The sequence below is a fragment of the Herpailurus yagouaroundi genome, unplaced genomic scaffold, assembly GCF_014898765.1.
Source record: "Herpailurus yagouaroundi ecotype Mexico unplaced genomic scaffold, PumYag 195, whole genome shotgun sequence".
Lineage (NCBI taxonomy): Eukaryota > Metazoa > Chordata > Mammalia > Carnivora > Felidae > Herpailurus > Herpailurus yagouaroundi.
The window spans coordinates 9,278,268-9,303,811 of NW_024412426.1; the positions used below are offsets into that span (position 1 = coordinate 9,278,268).

Here is a 25,544-nt window from a genome sequence, read left to right on the forward strand (position 1 = left end):
CTCAGTTCTTTCTTATGTTCTGTGACTTTGAGAGGGAAGTAAGGAACGTCAAGGACAAGTAAGAGAGGCAAGGGGGGCCTTTAGCATAATCTCCAAGAACTGCAGATGCCCAGGCATTGTGATGGCGAATATGCTTATTTCATTGGCAATGGATGGTTAGCTGTCAATGAACCAGAGCAGAAGACCAGAACGGAAACCATGACACCCACCCCACTGGAAATTTGGGTTTCCTCCAAAACCATTTCCCCTCTGTATGTAGATGCAATGAGCTGGAGAGAGGATATAAGTAGACTTCAGGAAGCTCCCTCCACACTCTAGAACCTGAGGTGACCATTTCTGAGCTGGTTGTCTCTGCTTTTGGTCAGACCTACCTTCAGTCCCATGGGAGGCTTTGAAGGTCATTTGTACCCCGGACTGTCTCTCTTCTTCTATGGACTTTATCATGCACGACTAGTCTCCAGGGCCCTGATATGCAACTACCCTGTCCAGTATCTGCCACGCCATCCCTGGAGCAAAGGAAGATGGGCAAGGCTGAGACAAATACACTATGTTGGGCTGGTGAAGATATTAAGTGCCTGCATTTTAGTAGCTCAAGAGCTGCATAACATACATGGACAGTTTGTACTCATCAGCAAGATATATCATCAGAGAAACTTTTTGTACCGCAAACAGTGGCAGCATCTCACTCTATATATTACCTTCTTCCTGAGCGGGTGTGTAGATGTGGTGAACCAGAACGTGCTGCCCCAGAGGTGTGTTGCTCTGGAGCAAGGTGCCCAAGCCCTGGGCATGTTTCTGTTTCTGCCTCTGATGGTGTCTCACATGCAGGACTCAGAAGGTGTGGAGCTGCAGTCTCACATCCTGCTCACTCAGGCCATATTCCTGCTGGCGTTGGTGGTGATCACAGAGCTGTGGGCCCCTGATGTGCTGCAACTCTGGGTGATGAAGGCCTTTTTTTATATGATGACAGGCTCTTGGCTGATTCAGATAGGCTTTATGCTGTACAAACCAATTTCTGGCTATAAATGGATGGATGATGACAAAAACAACATTATATTTGTCACCACCTTCTTCTGCTGGCATGTGGCTTCCATTGCCATTTTGATGATCTGGGTCTATGGCTTCTCTTTTTTGTGGTATTGTTACATTTGTTGATGTTTGAACCTGGGTAAGCCAGGAATGGTTTCTGTCACCTGCACATTCTGGAATACCTGGAAGAGAAGTTGTGGGAAGTGCAGATGTCAGAGAAGATGACTGAGGCAACAGACTCTGCTGGGATGGGCATACCCTTCACCCCTTCTGGCTTTTCTTAGTCTCATTTGCTGAGCAGGGTGCAGAGGCAAGGCAAATGAAACACAAGAGATATGTGACTATGACCTTCATTCTCAGCTTCCCAACTATTTCCCCCACCTCCCTACTCTCTCCTCAACTCCAACCAAGGCATTCTGCTTGCCTTGCTCCTCTCTGTATTCTTCACATCCCTCCCAGGAGAGCATGAAAATAAATGTACTATATCCTGTCTTTGGGTCTTTATAAATATCCTCACCCACCCCATAGCATACTGAGCCCTAGTTACATTTAGTACATCATAATAATTTACCCATGATAATAACTACCTCCTCACCCTTTCTCTCTTCAATACCCATACTAAATCTAAACTGTTATTTTCACTAAAAATAACTCAGAGAACTATTGTTTAATTCTTTCCTTAGGTTATGATTTATCAAAGAAATCCTTTATTTTCAGCTTTAATGAGATATACTTAATATAAAAACAATCATACATATTTAATGTATGCATTTTGAGGAGTTTGGACATATGTGATGCCATGGTAACACCACCACAATCCTTGAAGGCAATTTCTTCTGCAGGGTCTATCAGAACAGAGCAACACCTTGCACAGAGTGAGGTCTCAAAAGGACTCATGTGCTTCCGGAATTTATCGATCGGTCTCCCCAAGTGTAGAGTCTGTCAGATTCTTCTCCCTGGGTAGATCAGCAATCAGCCCATTGCTCTGTACACACCTCAATCAATTTCCAAGTAGCAGACTCACCTGGAGCCAATCCTTTCTGGTTCTTACATGTAGGAGAATTCAATGGCTTATTTATTCCATGAAATTTTCTTTTTGATCCTCACAACTGTCTTATCATGTAGGTTCATAGATGATAATCTAAAACCTCAAAGGGTTAAAAACTGGCTCAAGGTAGCCAGACATTTAGCTATGTCACATAATGCTATATCTGAGTGTCAAGGGAGGTCGAATTCTGAGTAGTAAAGTTAAATTGTTGGCAACTTGCAAAAGAATGTCTTTATGCCACCCGTTATGCTTCTTTCCCTGCCACCCCAGGATACGAAGAATATGTCAAGCTTCCCTTACTCTTGGTCATGGCTATAATATCCAGGCTTAGGACAGAGTGAGGCTGAGGCAGGGGTTCTAGGGGGTCATCATCCTTCTAGTTTCCCTTTTCTTTTTCTGGTTCCTAGGAAAACTAGACATACCCATCTTTCTTTGGTTCTGGCCTTACTCTTGTTAATTTTCTTGCTCAAGCGTTAAAGTGTAGCAGGGATGAATTATTGTCTGGTCATGAAGGTTCTCTACTCTATGGTTTGGGGGGCTTGTGAGCATTCTGAGTTGCTGCAAAGGGGGAGGTGCTTCCCAGTGTCATTTTGATGGGGGTCGGCAATGTCTCCGAATGTGCCATGGCATGCATGTGACCAGCAGGCAGCTCTCTGTGGAAGGCTTACACCTTGTGCCAGTGGGGTATTTGATCAGGTAACAATGCTGCTCTCCATTGGAAATAAGCAGTGGTCCCTGGGGTGGAATAAAATATTTATCAGGCATTAGTTTAGCTTCTGTGCCTCTCCTTGGTTTTGGTGACCAGTGGAGGTATGCAGTTTTCTCTGTAGGTTCTGCCCTGTTCCTGGTTGTCACCTCTGGGTCCCATCCCCTTGTTTCTCCCCCACAACTTGGGTATTTTTCAGGCCTTGCCTAGCTTTGCAGTCCCTCCTTCCTAAAGCCTAGTTGAACCTCCTCTAGTGTCCTGAGATTGGGAAGGTAGGGAATCTGTTTTTCCTCTACACTCTTTCCTAGTGATATGGCAAAATTCTGTTTTGTAATTCATTCAGGCCTCCTATTTTTGTATTAAGGGCATAATTTGGATGTTTTTAACCTAAAAATTGACTCTTCTTTTTTGCAATTATAACCCAACCTCATCTTGAGGCAGTCTTTCATTAATTGGGGGTAAAGTTATTGTAAATAACTGTTTTTTACAAAAAAAGCCAAAATATTAATATTTTAGGATATTGTCTCTCTGCAAAGGTAAAAGTTGAAGAGATATCAAAGCCACATGTCGACAGATCTGTCCATTTCTGAGTACTTTCTTTTGAGGTCCTGTTAGACACTGATGAACTAATCTCTGGAAGTAAATTAATGCCTCCAAATATTATTATGTCTCACAATATGTATTTTTGAGGTAAAATAATAAATATTAACAGGGTCCTACAAAGCCACAAAAGATTATTACTGAGGCCTAATATAATGGTGGAATGGACAGGCCTGGTTGGATGAAAGGATCTTTCTGTATTCTTCACATCACAGTAGGTATGAGTACTCTGACAGTAATCCTAATCACTTTGGGATGTAAGACCAACTGAAGATAAATTTAGAAAACAAACAAAAAAACAACCCAGAGCTGTATAGTTAAAGGTGTGATCTTCACCACCATCCACCAGAGGACATCATCTTTACATGAGCCTGGAAAGGCAAATGCTCTCCATTCAGTATTTAAGTATAGATTTATAAGAAATGAAGTGATGAAGAGCAGGGCAGAATAATACATAAGCAAGTGTCTGTCGAGGCACCCAGTAAACATAATGAAGATCTGTTTGTTCTTGTTAACCTTAGATATGTAGACATGAATAAGCATAGAATTCAATCAGTAGATATAGGTTATATGTAGATAGATACATGGAAACATAGGTACATAGATGCGTAAGTTATATAGATATATACATGTATGGATAGATATCCATACATCTATCTATCTATCTATCTATCTATCTATCTATCTATATGCATATATGTATGTGTATGTGTGTGTGTCTGTGTATGTGTATTTGTGTGTGTGTATATCTCAAAACAAAACAGTGTCACAACGCCCTTTGAGTTGAAATGGCTTTTTAGAAACTTTATAAAAATAGTCAAAATGCTCTTGTTTAGCTCATCACATATTAGGCATGCCATAAATAATTAGCAAATGAGTAAATAAAGTATGTAGTAGAGGTGTAGCATAGATGAAATGTTGGTTTAATTCTGATCTGGGTTTTGATGGATAAGTAGGAGTTTGTTAGATGAGTTCAGGCAGGAATTCTGAGGTCTTGTATGTTCTTGTGCTCAGACTCCAAAGCTCAGCAAACACAAGCTTAGCAGTGCAGTTATGGGATTTCATAGACCAGTGATAACAGAAAAAACTACCAACCTCCTGCCCCCTAGAGCGGGTGGCTAAGGAAGAGTCATACAAAATTGTTTTTTGGAAAGTTTAATAATTTACTTCTCTTTAAAAAAGTTTTTTGATGTTTATTTATTTTTGAGAGAGAGAGAGAGACAGAGAGAGAGAGAGAGAGAGACAGAGCATGAGCAGGGGAGGGGCCGGGAGATGAAGACACACAGAATCTGAAGCAGGCTCCAGGCTCTGAGCTGGCAGCACAGAGCCCAATGCAGGGCTTGAACTCACAAGCTGTGAGATCATGACCTGAGCCAAAGTCAGACACTTGACAGCTGAGCTACCCAATAATTACTTTTCACTTTGAAGGCAGAGTATTATTATTTATTTTTTTATTTTTTTGGGGACAGAGAGAGACAGAGCATGAACGGGGGAGGAGCAGAGAGAGAGGGAGACACAGAATCGGAAACAGGCTCCAGGCTCTGAGCCATCAGCCCAGAGCCTGATGCGGGGCTCGAACTCACGGACCGCGAGATCGCGACCTGGCTGAAGTCGGACGCTCGACTGACTGCGCCACCCAGGCGCCCCAGAAGGCAGAGTATTATTAATGGACTCTTACTAATTGAAGGGGAATGTTTTGCCAAAACAACAAAAATACTTGCAATTATTTATATTGTAACCAGTATTCAATATATTATAGTATACATTTAATATACTAATTATTAAATTTTTAGATGACAAAATTGTTTATAAATATAATAATATTATTTAAAATTGCTATCATTGTTCATTATCTTTCAATGAAATCATTTGGTAGTTGGTAAATAAAAATTTCCTAAACAGATACCATTTCCACATTTTTTAGTTAAAACTCCTTAGGGGCGCCTGGGTGGCGCAGTCGGTTAAGCGTCCGACTTCAGCCAGGTCACGATCTCGCGGTCCGTGAGTTCGAGCCCCACGTCGAGCTCTGGGCTGATGGCTCAGAGCCTGGAGCCTGTTTCTGATTCTGTGTCTCCCTCTCTCTCTGCCCCTCCCCCATTCATGCTCTGTCTCTCTCTGTCCCAAAAATAAATAAAAAACGTTGAAAAAAAATTAAAAAAAAATAAATAAAACTCCTTAGACATTTCATATTATGAAATAAGAATTAAATTTATTAAATTAAATAAAAATTTAAATTTACCCACTCAACCAAAATAAGTAAAATTACCATCACCAACTTATTGAGGCTTCTCTGTCCGAAACTCAGAATTTTAATACATATTTTAGGTCAAAGAATATAGGACCAATAGGAACTAAGGCCAACCCTAGAACTGTAGGACAGAGTCCTTTGTGTGATCACATCCATGAGGTTTATTTTTTTTAAACCTGTAGTGAGGATTTAACTAATCACCAGTCACAAAAGATTGCACTTCTTATAACTCAGTATCTTTCCTTAAAATCAATTGTTAAATGGATTATTTAGTGGAAAGTGTTAATTGTTAAATGGGTTATTTCCAGTATTTATTCTCTTTCTGTATTATGGTAATATAATGTCACCAAGACCTAATACATACTAATAGAATTTTAAACCCTTTACACAGGATGAAATTGCACCTCCCTTGACTTTAAAATTTTATGTATTGCATTGACCACCATTCTGAAGTCTTTGATTGGAATCTATTATATCAGCAAAGATGATCACAATTAGGGATAAGGCATAAATTCTACATCTGTATCTTTTCCTTAGGTAGCTAACCAGAATCAATAACAAACATGAAGTTCTGAATCAGAAGGCACAGTTATGCCTAGGAGAAGTTATTATTTGTCAATAATATATCGAAAGATTTCATAATTTAACACTTGGACAATGACTCTATGTTATTTGCTCTGTCTCTCCCTTACTCTCTTTCAGTGTCCCAGTTCCTCAATCAGACAATTTTTAGGTTTTTATATTTGTGCAGGACTTAAAGCTTCCCATATTGCCTTCACATCCATTTCTCAGCTGAACTGAAAAAACATTATCAAACATCTACTAGTGCCAGGCACTATAGGTACAAAGATGAGTTGGATGTAGAGTACCACTTCCTCTGTGCCATTTCCTTTCAGCCAAGTTAATCTAAATCCTTATTATTGTTGATTTATTTTTCCACTGTTAAAATAGGATGCCAGTTTGAGAGAACAGATTGCCACTATTTCAATTCATTGCTATCCAATTTTATATTTGTTTAATAACCTTTCTAAGTCCCTTTCCAAATGATCCCATCCTCTGCAACCTTGTGACTTTTGCATTGCTAAACTTAGCTTCCAAGAGTTTTGGAAACTATTTGATATTATTTTGACAAGCAACATCTCCTAGACATTCTGTCCACTTAAAACAACAGCCTACAAGAGCCTTGACTTCACTTTCTCTGAAAAGCTGTAAGGCACTTGGTTATCTGATTAAACAATTCTTCCATTTCTCTGGTTCTCTTTTCATAGGAAATGAATATTAAGATGGAAGACCATCACCTCTATAAACCCTAATAATTTAGCCAAAAGCTACTGAGAGGAGTCATTCAGGGTCATACCCTAGAGAGGGTTAAAAGACTTGAAAATTCTAGGATTGTTGGGAAACACGTTATATCTAAAAAACCCTGTTGTCCCATAAAAGAACTTGGGAAGTTGGAAGGAATATTAATAATGAGCTACCAATAATATGTAATTTACACTTGAAAAGGTGTTATGCTTTCTTTAATATATGTAAAGACCAGATACTATTTTTTTTAATTTTTTTTTCAACGTTTTTATTTATTTATGGGACAGACAGAGACAGAGCATGAACGGGGGAGGGGCAGAGAGAGAGGGAGACACAGAATCGGAAACAGGCTCCAGGCTCTGAGCCATCAGCCCAGAGCCTGACGCGGGGCTCGAACTCACGGACCGTGAGATCGTGACCTGGCTAAAGTCGGTCACTTAACCGACTGCGCCACCCAGGCGCCCCCCAGATACTATTTTTTAAAGTGATTTTGATTTTAAAGTGAAGAAAGTAATTATGTCTTGATGTTTTATGTGTTCCAAGAGGAGTTGGTAGCCTACAATATTTCTTCAATCAATTATCAATGACCTCATTTGTTAGCATAACACACACACACACACACACACACACACACACACACACACACACCTTAAGAGAGTTCAGGGTGAAGCTCTACATAGCTTGCTAATCTCAAGTTATGCCTTAGCTTATCACCTCCTTCGGAAAAGAGCTATCACAACCTAGGCCAAAAAAAAAAAAAAAAATCTTTTAGGTCTCTTCTTAAAAGAATGGCAATATATAACACTGATATCTACCCACATTCCTTAATACAGTGTGCTTTCAGACTTGTCTTCAATGAAGCTGTATGAATACACTCTCTACTCCTGATCACTGTCCCACCATCTTCCCCACAGCTTGAAGAGCTTGACTACTGGAGGCACTAACAACCAAATGGAGTGTTGTCACTTCAACAGTGGCAAGACTAAAAGCCACCATCACTGGCTAGAGGCTTTTGCATGGGACTTGGATCCCTGACCCTTTCAAGACCTTCCAGTTTCCAAAGGGAAAGGGAATTAGATATCTCCCAAACTTGTGTGATAATAAGAATCACCTGGGGTACTTGTACATTATCAGGTCCTTCCTCTGATGATTCTGATTTAGAAGGGCTGGGTAGGGCTCAGGAGTCCATATATTTTACAAGTGCCCCAAGATGATTATTATTATCAGGCAAATATAGGAAATACTGGTATTTGAATTAGATAGACTTGAGTTCACATATCAGCTGTGATATTTAGTAGCCTTGTGTTGGGTCAGATCCAGAATGCAATGATTTCCCAAAGTTCTGGGTGTCTCCTTTACCACAGTGCATCTTTACCCTGGAAATGGCAGCACATCTCTTTAGCAAAGATTAGGAAAAAGATTCACAATAAATTCTTGCAAAAATATTGCACAGTTCTTCCTAAATAGTAAAATGTTTTCTTTTTATTTAAGAGCTTCTGTGTCTGACTCAGGACTGAAAATTGAATGAAGGACCTGATTAGACTCCTATTTATATTAATTCATTCACTTCACAAATATTTACTGAGCACTTTCATGTGACAGAAACTGCTTTAAAGGTTTGGGATATATCATTGAATAAAACAGCCAAAAATCCCTGCCACCATGGAGCTTATATAGTGGCCTACCCACACATTTTTCCAAGGGATCCCATGATCAATAGCCACCACAAGGAATTTGTGGGTTGGATCATTCTGATACCCACACTGCCATAGCTACTATTATGATATTCACATATACTTTGTCATTGGTGGTGAGCACAACCTCCCTTTTATTTTATTTTATTTTATTATTTTTTAATATATGAAATTTATTGTCAAATTGGTTTCCATACAACACCCAGTGCTCATCCCAAAAGATGCCCTCTTCAATGCCCATCACCTACCCTCCCCCCCTCCCACCCCCCATCAACCCTCAGTTTGTTCTCAGTTTTTAAGAGTCTCTTATGCTTTGGCTCTCTCCCACTCTAACCTCTTTTTTTTTTTTCCTTCCCCGCCCCCATGTTTCTCAGGATCCACATAAGAGTGAAAACATATGGTATCTGTCTTTCTCTCTATGGCTTATTTCACTTAGCATCACACTCTCCAGTTCCATCTCCATTGCTACAAAGGGCCATATTTCATTCCTTCTCATTGCCACGTGGTACTCCATTGTGTATATAAACCACAATTTCTTTATCCATTCATCAGTTGATGGACATTTAGGCTTTTTACACAATTTGGCTATTGTTGAGAGTGCTGCTATAAACATTGGGGTACAAGTGCCCCTATGCATCAGTACTCCTGTATCCCTTGGGTAAATTCCTAGCAGTGCTACTGCTGGGTCATAGGGTAGGTCTATTTTTAATTTTTTGAGGAACCGCCACACTGTTTTCCAGAGTGGCTGCACCGGTTTGCATTCCCACCAACAGTGCAAGAGGGTTCCTGTTTTTCCACATCCTCTCCAGCATCTATCAGTCTCCTGATTTGTTCATTTTGGCCACTCTGACTGGCGTGAGGTGATATCTGAGTGTGGTTTTGATTTGTATTTCCCTGATGAGGAGCGATGCACAACCTCCCATTTAAATCAAAGCTCATTTTCAACTAGAGCATCTTCTTTCAGCATTTGTGGTCATTCCTACTGTGCCACTACTGCTGGCACCCCACCATTGAGCACTGGTTGCCATAGGCACCATCATGCATAGTCTCTCATTGCCTTTCAGATTTTGAGTCATGCCTCCAAGATGAAAAGTTCTGGATGGAGTCAAGGACAGGTGTCATGCTCTTGCTGCCAGGGCAGGAAGATTGACCCAAATATGACAAGTGGTCAGAAACTGAGTGACCAATACAAAACAACATAAAACCCTACTAAATTCACTCTCTCTTGACCCCAGTCAGCGTTCAGGACCCTCTTTGGGCTAATTTACAGGTATCCTAGGACATTGCAAAGAAAGATCCAAATGTGGTCAATCAGACCCAAAGCCTGGACTACCCCAAAATGAGTTACCTATCCTTGAAGTGAACAAGATCTTAATTCCCAAACCCGTTTAAGGCAATAAAAAATGAGTAACAAAATATAATTTCCATATGAAAATATTCTAAACATTTATTTTACCACAAGTTGTTCTCTGTGAACAAACTCATGCTCCAACTTGCAATCAACATTTTAAACCTTGGTAAACTGGAAATATTCCAGAAAATTCATCTGTCTCCTTTCTTTTCATTAATGATTGTTTTTTATTTCTAGGACTGTTTCTATGTAGATAAAAAAGGTTTCTGCTCTTTTCCTTGAACTGGTCATGATAGCACATAAATAGGCCTGGCCCAGTTTACAGTTGAAAAATATTATACCATCTTGAAAAGAGTTAAAATGAAAGACAAATATAACTTCTTTCCCATATTGCCTCTTGCCTGCTTCTGTCTTTTCTGGAGTCACTGGTCTAGAAGAATGGGGGACTAATCTGGATTAGAAACTTTTGGGTCAAAATTAGTCACAGAAAATTTCAAGTTGTTGCATATGCTATGATTTGATGAAAAATATTAAATGGCTTTGTTTCAACCTGCTGGTAAACAATTAGATATACAAGATGGCTTTTTCTAAGTAGCTCCTTTCCATCTAGATAGTGTCTACTTCTTTTATAACATCTGCAGGAAAGAAGTCTAATTAGACATGTAAGGATGCACATAAGAAGTAGTAGGAGGAATTATACAGAAAAATAAATCATTGTGAGGAAGTCCAAAGGGCTTGTTTTTAAGTCTGCTCAAATGCATTTTTCATGTGAAAAGTAGGTTCAATTTACTAGCATATTTGAAACAACATGGCCTCCTGAATCAAAATGGCAGAGTAAAATCTCAGTGTCTCACTTAACTATCTTTCAGTAAAAAGGAGGTAATAATCTCTATTTTCCAGGGGTAAGAATTAAATGAAAACAAAGTATAAACACCTAGTCTAATTTCTTGCTCATGGAAGGCATTCAACTAATGTTTATTCTATACCTTTAAACGCCAATGAATTATAAAATAACCAACAGCCAACCAGAGAAGAAACTGTCTGGGAAGAAGGAAAGGGAGTGGAAAACACACTTGTATATTAAGTTGAATTTGCCAGTTTATCTGAAAGATAAGTCATTAAACATTCACTGAGTAACTGTTAAATTTCTAGAAAGATATTAGATCCAAAAGACACATTAGAAATAAATGTGTTATGCTAAGTGAAATAAGTCATACAGAGAAAGAGAGATACCATATGTTTTCACTCTTATGTGGATCCTGAGAAACTTACCAGAAGACCATGGGGGAGGGGAAGAAAAAAAAAAAAGAAAGGTTAGAGAGGGAGGGAGCCAAAACATAAGAGACTCTTAAAAACAGAACAAACTGAGGGTTGATGGGGGGTGGGTGATGGGTATTGAGGAGGGCACCTGTTGGGATGAGCACTGGGTGTTGTATGGAAACCAATTTGACAATAAATTTCATATTAAACAAAAAGAAAGAAATGAACAAGGGGCACCCGAGTGGCTCAGTCAGTTAGGCTCAGGTCATGATCTGACTTAGGCTCAGGTCATGATCTCATGGTTCATGAGTGTGAGCTCCGCGTCAGACTCTGTGCTGACAGCTCAGAGCCTGGAGCCCGTTTCAGATTCTGTGTCTCCCTCTCTTTGCCCCTCCCCTGCTCTTACTCTGTCTGTCTTTCTCAAAAATTAATAAACATTAAAAATTTTTTAAAAAGAGAGAAAGAAATTAACAGGGGGTGCCTGGGTGGCTCTGTCGGTTAAACATCCAACTCTTGATTTCAGCTGAGTTCATGATCTCATAATTTGTGAGATCAAGTGCCTTGTTGGGCTTTGTGCTGACAGCATGGAGCCTGCTTGGGATTCTCTCTCCCTCTCTCTCTGCGCCCCCCCCTTCTCACAAAATAAATAAACATTAAAAAGAAAGAAAGAAGAAAGAAAGAAAGAAAGAAAGAAAGAAAGAAAGAAAGAAAGAAAGAAAGAAAGAAAGAAACAGATTCTTGCTTCCCTGAAGCATAAGGTCAAGTTAAGGAGACAGCTAAAACTCAGTATCAATAACTGGACAACTGATAACGAAACTGTATGGACTAAAAGCCTAGGTACAGGAAAAGTCTGGTACATTTAGGAGATCCAGAAGATCAGGTAACAAAGTGTTATCTTCAGATTGAGTGCCCAGAGATAAAAGAGCACTTCCTGATAGAATCTGGAACCCCTTAGAGGGGGTGTCACTGTGTGTTCATATGGGGTGGAGTTCTGTTGACTGGGCACTAGTTCTGTATCCTTGCTAATCACAGTGGCAGGGAAAGCATGGCAACATGAGCAATGCTGGTAAGTCTCTAAAAGGGATGTCTCTGAGACTTTTAGCCCCCCCTACATAGGGCAAACCTCTCACCTTTCCAGTCTCAACAGATCTGAGTCATTCAGGGATACCACCTATGGCTTTTATGTTATTCATGCCCTTTGTTTTCCTTTTCTCTTCTTCTCCTCCCCAACTCCCATCCCCACTGTATGCCAACTGATCTTTGAGGATAGGACAGAGCCCCCTTCATAAGACAAGTGAGACAACTAAGAAGGAGGAAGAAAAATGCAGATTGGGCCATCATGTGTCATGTCTCCTCCAGGGAGAAGGCTAGCATGAAGTTTGGGGTTATCCAATTATTCCTTTTGCTCACAAGTTAGTATTATTATTGTATGGAATGAATGTTGAAGGCCTTCCCAAATTATTAGGAAGTTACAAAGCAAAACAAGTAAGAAGGGGAATATATGGAAAGACTTGTTTCTATACCCCATTAAGACAGTCTTGTTAATGGCAAACCCTGTCATAGTCAAGCCCCTTGTCACCAACAGTGAGTGTAGCTATGGGACACAATCATTTGGGAAATTTCTGCCAAACTCCACTTTCCTGCATTCAGATTGTCTCAATACTCTTATTAAGAAATCCATGCCATTGAGGAGGGCACCTGTTAGGATGAGCACTGGGTGTTGTATGGAAACCAATTTGATAATAAATTTCATATTAAAAAAACCTATGAATTGGGATCCTAATTAAAAAAAAAAGAAAGAAATCCATGCCAGTCTTTATCAGTGATGAACAAACAGTTGAACAAAAACTCAAAAGATTAAAGATTTCTTGGAAGAACAATTCATTTAACTTTTATAGAACTTAGACATTATCCAAGCACTTTTACTGGCTAGGGGAAGAAAGATGAAAAGACCAAGTTCCTCCTCTCATAGGGCTTAGTCTACTGAGAAAGACAGATACATAAATGAAATAAATGCTGTTTCAATAAATGAAAACAGCAACTGGTTAATTATAATAATGGGAGATGTAAGTAATAGTGCAGGGGAGGTAGTGATTGATTTTACCATTTGCTTGGTTCACCAAGGTTATATGTTAACCAGTTCTTGACGGATGACTAGCAATTTGCAAAGCACATAGGTTGAGAGGACATTTCAGGTGCTGTGAATATGGTAACAAAGACAAGAAGGTTGGAAGTGAGAGGACATAGCACGTGCAGGAAAGCACAATATTTTGGCTGGCAAATAGAAGGCAGCATGGTATGGTGTAGTGGGAGATGATGCTGGCAGAGAACACCAAATCCAGATATGGTGAAGCCTTATATTCTCTAGGATACTGAAGAGTATTTGAAGGGCTTTAACAATAACAACATTGGAAGATTATGGTGCCGGTGTGTGGAAAGTGCTTGGAAAGGAAACTGAGGGAGATCACATAAGAAACTGATGCCATAAAGTCAAGGTGAGAGATGATGGGAGCCTGAAATAAGACAGTGTCTGTAGAGTTGGAGAGGAAAGGATGGATTTTAGAAATCTGTAGGAAGAGAGACCACATAGCATGGTCCTCCATTGCCTATGGGAGTGTTTGAGAGGGAGAGAAACAGAGCAAAGGAGGAATCAAAGATGATTTTCAGGGGGCACCTGGGTGGCTCAGTTAGTTAAGTGTGTAACTCTTGATGTTGACTCAGGTCATGATCTCACAGTTTGTGAGTTCAGGCCCCACACCCAGCTCCCCGCTGACCATGCAAAGCCTGCTTGGGATTCTCTCTCTCTCCCTACCCCTTCCCTGCTCACACTCTCTTCCCCCTCTTAAAATAAATAAATAAATAAATAAATAAAATTTTCAGAAAAAAATAATTTTCAGGCTTCTGGGGTGCCTGGGTCTGACTTCAGTTCAGGTCATGATCTCGCAGTCTGTAAGTTCAAGCCCTACATCAGGCTCTGTGCTGACAGTTCAGAGCCTGGAGCCTGCTTCAGATTCTATGTTTCCCTCTTTCTCTGCCCCTCCCCTGCTCATGCTCTGTCTCTCTCTCTCTCAAAGAAAAAAAAAAGATGATTTTCGGCTTTCTGATTTAGACATTTGGATGAGTGGTGGTTCCGTTAACAGAGATTAGGAATAAAGGAAAAAGCAAAATGATCAGATCAGTTTTGAAAACGTTGAGATTGAAGTTCTGCTGGATGTCCATGGAGCGATGTCCCATAGCTCATTGGATATTTAGAACTAGAGCCAAGGAAAGAAGTCTGGCCTGAAAACATAAATTTTGGATTATCTATGTGGAATAGATGAAGTGGATCAGGAAATGATTCTAAAAAGAAAAGCAGAGGTCTCTCTAGCAAAAGGCAAGAACTGACATCAATTCTGTTACAATAGTGTTTGCTTGTCTGGGTTCCTATTTCTATTTCTATTACACAAAGACAATAACCCCAAGTGTTGTCAGGAAAAGTGATGGAGGGGATTGTTTAGTTTTCTTATATTATCATAACTGCACTCCAGCAATTGTGAATGGCACTGACGATTCTCACCAGACATCTAATAGACCAAGAGATAGGATTAATATAATATCTATGTTGTTCATTTTATAAGTCTTTTATTATAAATTTTGGGTACACAATGGGGAAATGCTGAGCATTGATAAAACAACTGGATTATTCACTAGTTGAATATTGGGAGTTAAAGAGCATAGAGAATGAGTTAGAGCAAACTTAGAGGGGTCACCTAGTCCACCTATGGTCGCTCTGCTTGGCTTTGTGATAGTCAACATTCATCTCCTCAGATTAATTTAGGCAGCACAATGATCAAGCCCTAGAGGAGTAATAAATACTTTGCATGACCAAATAAGTATTCAAAAAAGCTTTTGTTGGGCCCAAATCAACAAGTTGAAATTCAACTGGAATAAATGTAAATTCCTACCCTTGGTTTCCAAAAAATGACTGCATAAATAAAGGATGATGGAGTTAATAGTGTAATGTGAGAGCACCCAAAGCTAATCTCATGTTTGGCCACACTAATAGAACATACAGTATGGGCAAAGTTGTCTCATGTTCTTCCCTGGGAAGCATGCAGAGTACTTGGGTTGTAGGTGCCACTCTAGCCACAGAGCGAGGACCCAGATAGAAAGGAGGCCATGTGATGAACGGCTGAAGAATTGCTTAGTGACAGATTAGCCAGAAGGGTCAGAGGTGAACAGAAGGTTGTGATGTTTTTATGAATATGGAAGCACTGTCCCCTTTAAGAGGATTTAGATGAATTCTGTTGAGCTTCAGGGGCAGAATTTCTGCAAATGGAAAGAAGATAAAAGAAGGTGGTTTACAGTAGGAAAATCTTCCTAAGCATTTCATCTCTTCATAAATGGAATGGGTAGCTCTATGAAGCTGTGAGCTCCCCACAGCTGGGAGTATTTAAACAGAGTGATATTGCAGAGAAGAGTCCTGAAGAGAGGGAAAAATCAAGTTAGATGACCCTAAAGGTCATCAAATTCTGAGATTTGACCATGTGACATGATCCATTCTCTTGCTTTGTTGTCTCATCCTGAATGCAACCCTGGTTCATGAGGTGTGGTTTTTTTTTTTCTCCCCATATAGAGATAATCAGTTCTACAAACCTTATAATTCTGCTAGAGGATGAAATCTTTGCCGATTTTTTCAACACATTTCTTTCTCTCCCGGTAAGTATTCCCAGAATTAAATTCAAATGTTTCAGCAACAGCTGAATAGTGAATCTCACTGAGCTGAGTGCATTTTTAAAAGAATAAACTTCTTACTAACTCAAAACCTATTTTAACTTGAGCAAATAAATATAAACAGAATCTCCTTTAAAATCTCTAGGAGCTTCCCATTGTTGATAAATCCCAACTCCTCAGCTTCCTTAATTGCCTTTGCCTGTCCACATTTATTTCCCATAACATCCTCTGGTACCCAGTGCTGCATTGATAGCAACTGTATCCTCATAGAGTACACCTGGCATTTTCTCACCTCTGCACCCCTTCTTGGCTGTGTTGGTAGCTTTTATAGTTCCACCTACGAAAATCTTAACCATTTTTCAAATCTCTGCTTAAATCCTGTTCTTAAGAAATTCCTATCTTCTCCTAATTAGAACTTATTTCTCCCTGCCTCTGTGCCCCTTGGCACTTTGCAACCCTCTTGTGTTGTACGTGTGTGTGTCTCCTACTGAACTGTGAGATTGTGGATTCCTGCAGGACAAGGACCATGGATTATTTATTCTGCTCTGCTCCCCTCATCAGGTGTTTGGCCAGAGCAATTGTTGAGCTGTTGACTGAAACCAAACATATATTTTCTCAACCTTTTCAACTAAAATAAATCTCGAATGTCAAAATACTCTTAGAGCCAAACCTAGACTAATCCCACATCTTTTTTCATTTAAGTTTTTGGTTATATTTTAAGGTTCGTGCCTTATAAATTGTGGCTCAGTGTATCCTTTTCCATAGAATACCATCTATTAAAGTGTGAATTTCATGCAACTGGGAAAAAGCCACTGTGTACTACCCTACAAAATTTATTGGGTAGTTAGTTACTTTGTGCCAGTCAGTGGGCTTAGTACTGGGGATGCAAATATTAACGATGCTATCACTGTTCTCCAGAAATTCCTAATGTGAGAGAGCAATATTTAAAGTGAGTGCAAAAAGGGTTGTGGGTGACATGATAGGAATGTCTAGAAAGCATGAGTACAAGTGCATCAGAAGGAGAGACCACTTCTACCTGGTAGGTCAGGAAAGACTTCAATGAATACGTGACACAAGCCAAGTCTTTAAAAAAGACAATGTAGCTGACAATTGGCTGGGGAAGAAAATGGGGAGGGAAATGTGGATAAAGAGGTAGGAGGAAAAGAAGTATGAGGAAAAGAGGAGATGTGGATAAAGAGGTAGGAGGTAGGAGGTCGACTATTAAGATGCAAAGGACTTATAGACAGAACAGAGTAAGTAAAGGCACCAAGGAAAATAATCCCACGGTACTTGGGGAGAAACACTAAGCAACTAAGGCTGAAGAAAAAGTTGTGAGAGGCAGACACAGCAAGAGATAAAACTGCAGGACAGGCTAAGCCAGGCCTCTCAGAGCAGGCGGGCCATGCTTAGGAGTTTAGACATCATCCTGAAGGTCATGGAGAGCCATTGAAGGGCTTCAAGTAAAGGAGTAACATTATCAGACTTTCATCTGTGCAAATTATTTCTGTAGAAGTCTGACCACAGGTTTGGCCATTAGGGGACCATAATGGAGGCGAGGAGAGCAGTTAGGAGACTGTTTCAGTGGTGGGGGTTTAAAGGCAAGAAGATAAAGAGAATGGAACAAATTAGAGAGATTTTTAATAAAGAAAAATATAGGACTCTGTCACTGTTTGAATGTCAGGGAGAGGTGGTAACAAGAAGGGAGGAGTCGGATGCCTGGTGGAAGGTGGTGCCACTGTCTTAATGAAAGTTTGCAGAAGTAATCTTGGGGCATTGTAGTTAGTCAATTTATCAACACAACTTAAGCAGTCTATAATAATGTTCTAGAAATGGTGAGAATGGTGTGGGAACTAGAATCCCAACCAAGAATGTAAGAAAGTCTTGGCCATTTAGGTAGCTGTGGTTTATTTAGAGAGACAGTATTAGTTTATGTTGAATACTGCTGTCAATTTACAAATTTTGACCATTAATTTCTATAAACATCCTGTGAGATAGACACCAGACATTCAATGACTTGCCCAAGAACACATGGAAAATCTGGGGAAGTCTTGGAGCTCTCTAAAACTGGTATGTTTTCCACATTGGCCTCATGCCCTCTGTGTTACAAAGATCACATGGTGAAACTGCTTCCATGCACTACTCCTACAGAATCTCATGACTCCTTAGTCCCCCCATACATCTCATAAAGGCAACTTCACATGCCAGACAGGGCATGTCATGTCAAACCCTGAGTGCAGACCAGTGAGGAGTCACTAAGGACTGAGCCTCCTTCACAGGCTGATATTTGTAAAGTACAATCAGTACCACTGCCTTCTTTATATATCTCATATCCAAGGACAAAGGGGACAGAAGGAGAGAGCCTCAGACTGACAAAATTTGGGGCTGACAGTCTTGGAGAGATGGAAGCTGACATCATGTTCTAAGAGCTTAGCCAGGAGTTGAGACTTCAGCCCCTCTAGTTTTTCACAAATGATGTGGGGATACTTTGAGACATGTTGGTACCTATGTTGATACTGCTAAGCTTAAATACCTACAAACATAGAAGCCATTGCCCATCAGTCTCAAAGCTGGTTGCCAAGGTCACAGTCCCTTCTCCAAGAAAGTAACCTAGAATTATTTATAAATTTTGGACATTCTTAATACCACCACTAAGAAATTTGTACCTCTAACCCTCATATCCTTAGGCCCCTCTACTTTCTCCAGTTCAAGAGCTTAGGCAAATCCAAAGCTGTTTCTCTTTATAAAAAATGTTTCCAACCTTTGATCTAACTCTCTAAACCCATGCAGAAGTGAATAATGTAATACAAAAGTAAATACCTTTTAATATAATGCTTTGGCCTTTGTACACAGGCAAGATAACTTCCAGGGTGGGTCAGAGTTGACCCCAAAGATCAATGAATCTGCACTTTAGTCTATTTTGGGTGTTTTTCTGCAAGGCAGATTGATTTAGTGGAATGAATTTATGAATTAATGTCTCTTAGAATAGGAAATCAATGGAACCCCCTTCCCCTGAGCTGCAGTTGGACTGGGACATATTTATGAAGAGAAGTTCTACCCCTCTGGCATTTCCTAGCTTTCTTTTGCAGGTCTTTGGTCAGACACCATTTTATGCTGTTGAAAATTCACAGTGGAGCTTGTGGCCAGAAATACCTTATGACGTGGTAAGATTCTTGAATGGCAGAGGGTTTGGGTTAGGGGGAGAGGGAGCTAAATTTGAAGTGTGGCGTGAGAGATGGAGAGGTAAAAGGGAAAGGAGGCCCAGAGGGTGACTCTGAAAGAAACTATAAAGCAGGTGAGTAGGACAAACAGCATCAAGCCAGCATAGACATTTCTCCTTTTTGTGTTTTTACCACTTGGACAGACAATTGTTGGTGAATTCTCTCCTCTATCTTCTAGTCTATGGCCAGCAAATGATACCATTTTTCATGTCCACTGTGATTATTGGGGAGTAAATTCTTGGAACACCATTTAGAAGAATTCTGGGGCCATACATAAGCAAGAAAGAGTCTGAGAATTGATTGGCAATGCCTGCCACAGGTGTGGGGTAGGAAGTGGCAGTGCATGGTCCACTTATTTGCACTATAAGTTATTTGCATTATAAATTATAGATAAAGATAAGGTACCACTATGCAATTCCTAATGACTATCCTACCATTATCCTTCAGAAACATCTTTCTCCCAATCTTTTTTTTCTCTTTATAACTGTCTTCCTTGTCCATTGTCTTTCTCTTCTCCTTTTCCTCCTTCTTGTTCTCCTTTCCTACTGTGTAGATCTTAGACTTATGCATGCTCTACCAGTGGCATGTGGGATCAGAAAGATCACTCTAAGCTACACTCACAACAGATTTTATTTTTCTCTGAGACCTGAAGAGCTGAGAAAGACACTCCACTCTGAGTCTTATATTTGATTTCCCTAGAAAAATCCTGAAACGTAAAATCCTTATTTTCTTGAAAAAGAAGAAATAACCACCAATACTACAGAAGTTATAAGAGGTTACTATGAAAAATTATATGCCAAAAAATTGGACAAACTAAAAGAGATGGATAAATTTGTAGAAGCATATAATTTCCAAAACTGAATCAGGAATAAATAGAAAATCTGAATAGAACAATTACTAGTAAAGAAATCGAATTGGCAATCAAAAAAACTTTCAACAAACAAAAGTCCAGAACCGAATGGGTTCACAGGCGAATTCTACTAAGCATTTAAAGAAGAGTTAATACCTATTCTCCTGAAATTATTCTAAAAAATAGAAGAGGAAGGAAAGTTTCCAAATACCTTTGTTTCTACAAGGCCAGCATTACCTTGATACCAAAACTAGACAAAAACACTACAAAAAGGGGGAATTACAGGTCAGTGTCTCTGAGGAACACAGGTACAAAAATTCTCAACAAAATATTAGCAAACTGAAATCAGCAATGCATTAAAAGGATCATTTACTGTGACAAATGGGATTTATTTTATGGATACAAGGATGATTCAGTGTTTGCAAATTGATCAACATGATACACCACATTAACAAAATGAAGGATAAAATCATATGATAATCTTAATAGATGCAGAAAAAGCATTTGACAAAATTCAATATCATTCATGATAAAAACCCTCAATAGAGTTGGTTTAAAAGGAACATACCTCAGGGACGCCTGAGTGGCTCAGTTGGTTAAGCAGCTGACTTTGGCTCAGGTCATGATCTTGCGGTCTGTGAGTTCGAGCCCCACGTCGGGCTCTGTGCTGACAGCTCAGAGCCTGGAGCCTGTTTCAGATTCTGTGTCTCCCTCTCTCTGACCCTCCCCTGTTCATGCTCTGTCTCTCTCTGTCTCAAAAAAAAAAATAAAACGTTAAAAAAATTTAATAATAAACAAAAGGAACATACCTCACCATAACAAAGGCCGTATATGACAAAACCACAGCTAACATCATACTCAATAGTGAAATCTTGGGAGCTTTTCCTGTAAGATCAGGAACAAGACAAGAGTGTCCACTCTCACCACTTTTATATAGCAGCACTGGAAGTTCCAACCACAGCAATCAGATAAAAAACAAATAAAAGGTATTTAAATTGATGAAGAAGTAAAACTGGCACTATTTGCACATGACATAATACATATGAAGTCCTAAAGACTCCCTCAAAAAAATGAAATAAGTCAGCTAGAGAAAGACAGATATCATATGTTTTCACTCATATGTGGAACTTGAGAAACTTAACAGAAGACCATGGGGGAAAGGAAGGGGGGAAATCGTTATAAGCAGGTAGAGAGGGAGGCAAACCATAAGAGACTCTTAAATACAAAGAACAATCTGAGGGTGGATGGGGGCGTGGGGGAGAGGGGAAAATGGGCGATGGGCATTGAGGAAGGCACTTGTTAAGGTGAGCGCTGGGTGTTGTAGGTAAGCAATGAACCACGGAATCTACCCTAAAAACCAAGAGCACTCTTAACACACTGTATGTTAGCCAATTTGACAATAAATTATATTTTTAAAAATGTTAGAAGTAATAAATAGATTCTGTAAAGTTTCAGGATACAAAATTAATAAACAAATCTGTTGTGCTTCTGTACACTAATAATGAAATAGCAGAAAGAGAAATTAAGAAAACAATTGCATTTACAATTGCACCAAAAAGGATAAGATACCTAGGAAGGAGGTCAAAGACCTATACTCTGAAAACTGTAAAACACTGATGAAAGAAATTGAAGATGACACAAATGGAAAGACATGTCATGTTCATGGATTGTAAAAATTAATATTGATGAAAGGTCCATACTACCCTAAGCAATCGACAGATTCAATGCAATCTGTGTTGCAAAATACCAATAGTATTTTTCACAGAACTATAGAAATAATCCTAAAATGTGTATGGAACCAAAAGAGACTCCAGAAAGCCAAAGCAATCTTGAGAAAAAAGAACAAAACTGAAGATATCACAATTCTAGATTTTAAAATATAAAGCTATAATAATCAAAAAAAGTATGATACTGACACAAAAATAGACACATAGGATAGATCTATAGGTCTATCCATAGGAGATAGAGCCCAGAAATAAACCCACACTTATATGGTAAATTAATCCATAACAAAGCAGGGAAGAATATACAGTGGGGGAAAAGATAGTCTCTTCAATAAATAATGTTGAGAAAATAGAACAGCTACATGCAAAAGAATGAAACCGCTTTCTTATACCATACACAAAAATCAACTCAAAATGGATTAAAAACCTAAATGTAAGACCTGAAACCATAAAAATCCTGAAAGCAAGCATAATCAGTATTCTTTTTGACATCAGCCTTAGCAACATATTTATGTATATGTCTCTTCAGGCAAGGGAAGCAAAAGGAACAATTAACTATTGGAACTACCCCAAAGTAAAAAACCTTAAAAAAATTTTTTTTTATAATGTCTATTTTTGAGAGAGACAGAGCATGAGCAGGGGAGGGGTAGAGAGAGAGAGGGAGACACCGAATCCAAAGCAGGCTCCAGGCTCTGAGGCATCAGCCCAGGGCCCCATGCGGGGCACAAACCCACAAACCGTGAGATCCTGACCTGAGCCAAATTTGGACGCTCAACCAACTGAGCTACCCAGGTGCCCCCAAAGTAAAAACCTTTTGCACAGCAAAGGGAACCATTGGGAAAACATAAAGGCAACCCAGTGAAAGGGAAAAGATATTTGCAAATGATATCTATAATAAAAGGTTAATATAAAAAGATACAAAGAACTATACAACTCAACACCAAAAAAAAAAATCCAATTAAAAATGGGCAAAGACTTGATTAGACACTTTTTCCAATAAAGATGTACAGATAGCGAACAGACACATGAAAAGATGTTCAATATCATGAATCATAAAGAAAATGCAAATCAAACCACAATGAGACACCACCTTAGACCTGTCAGAATGACAAGAAATAACAAATATTGGTGAGGATGTGGACAAAAGGGAACCCTCGTGCACTTTTGGTGAGAATGTAAATTGGTGTAACCACTATGGAAAACAGTACAGAGATTCTTCAAAAAATTAAAAATAGAGCTACCATAAAATCCAGTAATTCCATGACTGGGTATTTACCCAAAGAAAGTGAAAACACTAATTTGAAAAGATATAGACACCCCTATGTTTATGCATTATTTACAATATCCAATATATGGAAGCACCATAAGTATCATCAATAGATGAATGGATAAAGAAGGTGTGACACACATACACACACTGGAATATTACTCAGCCATAAAAAAGAATGAGATCTTGTCTTGCCATTTGCAACAACATGGATGGGACTAAAGGGTAATATACTAAGTGAAATAAATTAAAGGAAAGCAAATACTATATGATTTCACTTATGTGTGGAATCTAAAAAACAAAACAAATGAACAAATAAAAGCAGAAAAAGACCCATAAATACAGAAAACAAACTGGTGGTTGCCACATGGGAAGTGGATGGGGGGGATTGGAAAAATGGGTAAAGAGGAGTGGAAGGTACAGGCAAAAAGAAAAATTTTATGTTTTCCCTTCTCTGGTGGCTCAATCCCTCAGTGATCCAACCTATACTCTAAATGATGTTAAGTGTGATGTGAGTCTTTGTGTGTATGGTTTTTTTAAAATATTTGTTTATTTTTGAGAGAGAGAGAGAGCATGGGTGGGGGGAGAGCAGAGAGAGAGAGAGAGAGAGAGAGAGAGAGAGAGAGAGAGAGAATCCCAAGCAGGCTCCATGCTGTCAGCACAGAGCCTGATGTGGGGCTTGAACTCACTGTGAGATCATGACCTGAGCCAAAATCAAGAGTCAGATGCTCAACTGACTGAGCCACACATACACCCCTTTGTGTGTTTTTGTACATGTTGTACATTTGATATGGGAAAGGAACTTGTAAGAAATTTTAAGTGTGCTTATAAAGAAGCAAATTCAATAGAGTTGACTTGACACCACAGACCAAAATTTCTTCTGCTTCTCTTCTACCTAGCAAGACTTAGATGTTTTCTTAAACAACTTGACCCAGGAGTAAGGAAACATTTTTGATGAAAGACCAAGCCTTTTCTCTCCTACCAATTCATTCACTCCTTTGGGAGCCTTGGCTCAAGCCTTCACTCCTCTTAGATACTATTTTTAATCAGCACACCTCCCCTGTGGGCCAGGTACTGCAGGTGTGAAGTTATTTATTGCCCCTTGCTAAGCTGCATTTCTTAGCATTTCAGTTCCATTTCTCTTTTCTGTTCCCATTTTGTTTGCACTCTAGATTGCAAAGTACAAAGGATTATTGACCTGGTTGGAAAAATACCGGTTACCTTTCTTCTGTAAAGCCAACTTGTGTTTCCATTACATTCTCTGTCAGGAGCTCATCAGTTTCATTAAGTCCCCAGAAGGAGGTAAGCATGAGGGTGTGTGTGTGGAGAAATATGGGAAGCCAGGCTGTATAATGATCCTGTTCCTGTCAGTCCTATAGTAATTTACAAATACTGGCCACCTTTGTAGACTTAGATGTGAGGTGGCCCAGCTTGTAATGCAGCAGTAGGTGAAAGCTTAGGCTGAAAAAATTGGTACCTAGAGCAATAAACAGGAGTCAGATAGGTTGTATGCGCTATTTGTCTCACTGCAGCCAGAAGTGAGAGAGTTACTGGTGGACACAGAACATGGCAAAACTGCCTAAAATATATTCAGAATATATAGCTCACCACCTTCATTCGTACCACCTGGTCTAAGCCACCACAATTTCTCACCTGGCTACTGAAATCATCCCTTAATTAGTCTCCTTGTTTCTGCTCTTGTTCTCCTGCTCACAGCGGCCAGAGAGAGCCTTTAAAACAAAACAAAACAAAAAACAATTTTTTTTGAGAGAGAGTGTGAGCAGGGGAGGGGCAGAGAGGATGGAGAAAGGGTCCCAAGCAGGGCCCCCTCTGTCAGTGCAGAACCCAAAGCGGGGCTCAAATTCATGAACTGTGAGATCATGACCTGGGTTGAAACCAAGTGTTGGAAGCTTAACCGGCTGAGCCACCTAGGCACCTGGAGAGAGCCTTTTAAAACTTAATTCAGATCATGTAACTCCTCTATTGGCTGCTCCCTACCCCCACCAATGACTCCCATCTCAGTGTGAGATCTAATGCCCCTATATCTCTAGGTCTTCAGGATCCTCAAGATGTGGGTCCATTACTTTTAGGAGCTGATCTCCTCCTATTCCCTCCATTGCTTATTCCATTTCAGTTACACTTGGTTTGCTTGCAGTTCCTCAAAAATCCTGCCTTGACACATACTCATTTCAAGGCCTTGCACTGGCTATTTACTCTGCCTGGAATGCTTTGTCAATATACCCACATTGGCTCCCTCTCTCACCTCTTCAAATCTCTGTGCAAATCTCACCTCCTCAGAAGAGGCTACCCTGATGACCCTAATGCCATTCATCCAACTCTTGTCCTAACACTCCCAACCCCCTTTACTCTCTTTTACCTTTTCATTTTTTTCCTGTAGTGCTTATAACCTTCAACCTTACTAGATAATGTACTTATTATGCTTATTGTTTATTATCTGTCTCCTTCACCAGAATGTAAACTCCTTGTGGGCAAGGATTTCCTATTTGCTAATGTATCCCAAACATCTAGAA

General features: G+C 39.6%; 2 protein-coding genes across 4 annotated transcripts in view; both read left to right on the forward strand.

Moving 5' to 3' along the window:
* The first annotated feature begins 318 nt into the window (after window positions 1-318).
* LOC121011694 (transmembrane epididymal protein 1-like) lies at window positions 319-1,561 on the forward strand. Its single transcript, XM_040446297.1, has one exon. It carries the CDS (start codon window positions 382-384, stop codon window positions 1,153-1,155), a length of 774 nt encoding a protein of 257 aa, XP_040302231.1. The 5' UTR covers window positions 319-381; the 3' UTR covers window positions 1,156-1,561.
* A 10,678-nt stretch (window positions 1,562-12,239) lies between these two features.
* The window catches only part of RGSL1 (regulator of G protein signaling like 1), a 108,789-nt gene continuing 95,484 nt past the window's right edge, over window positions 12,240-25,544 (forward strand). For 2 of the 3 annotated variants that reach the window (XM_040446523.1, XM_040446524.1), the window contains exons 1-4: window positions 12,241-12,307; window positions 15,857-15,939; window positions 19,041-19,115; window positions 24,186-24,315. In XM_040446523.1, coding sequence (XP_040302457.1) covers window positions 12,295-12,307; window positions 15,857-15,939; window positions 19,041-19,115; window positions 24,186-24,315 — 301 coding nt within the window. In that variant the 5' untranslated portion in view covers window positions 12,241-12,294. Of the gene's footprint in view, window positions 12,308-15,856; window positions 15,940-19,040; window positions 19,116-24,185; window positions 24,316-25,544 lie in introns of all 3 variants that reach the window. The other variant, XM_040446525.1, reaches the window with a different exon arrangement.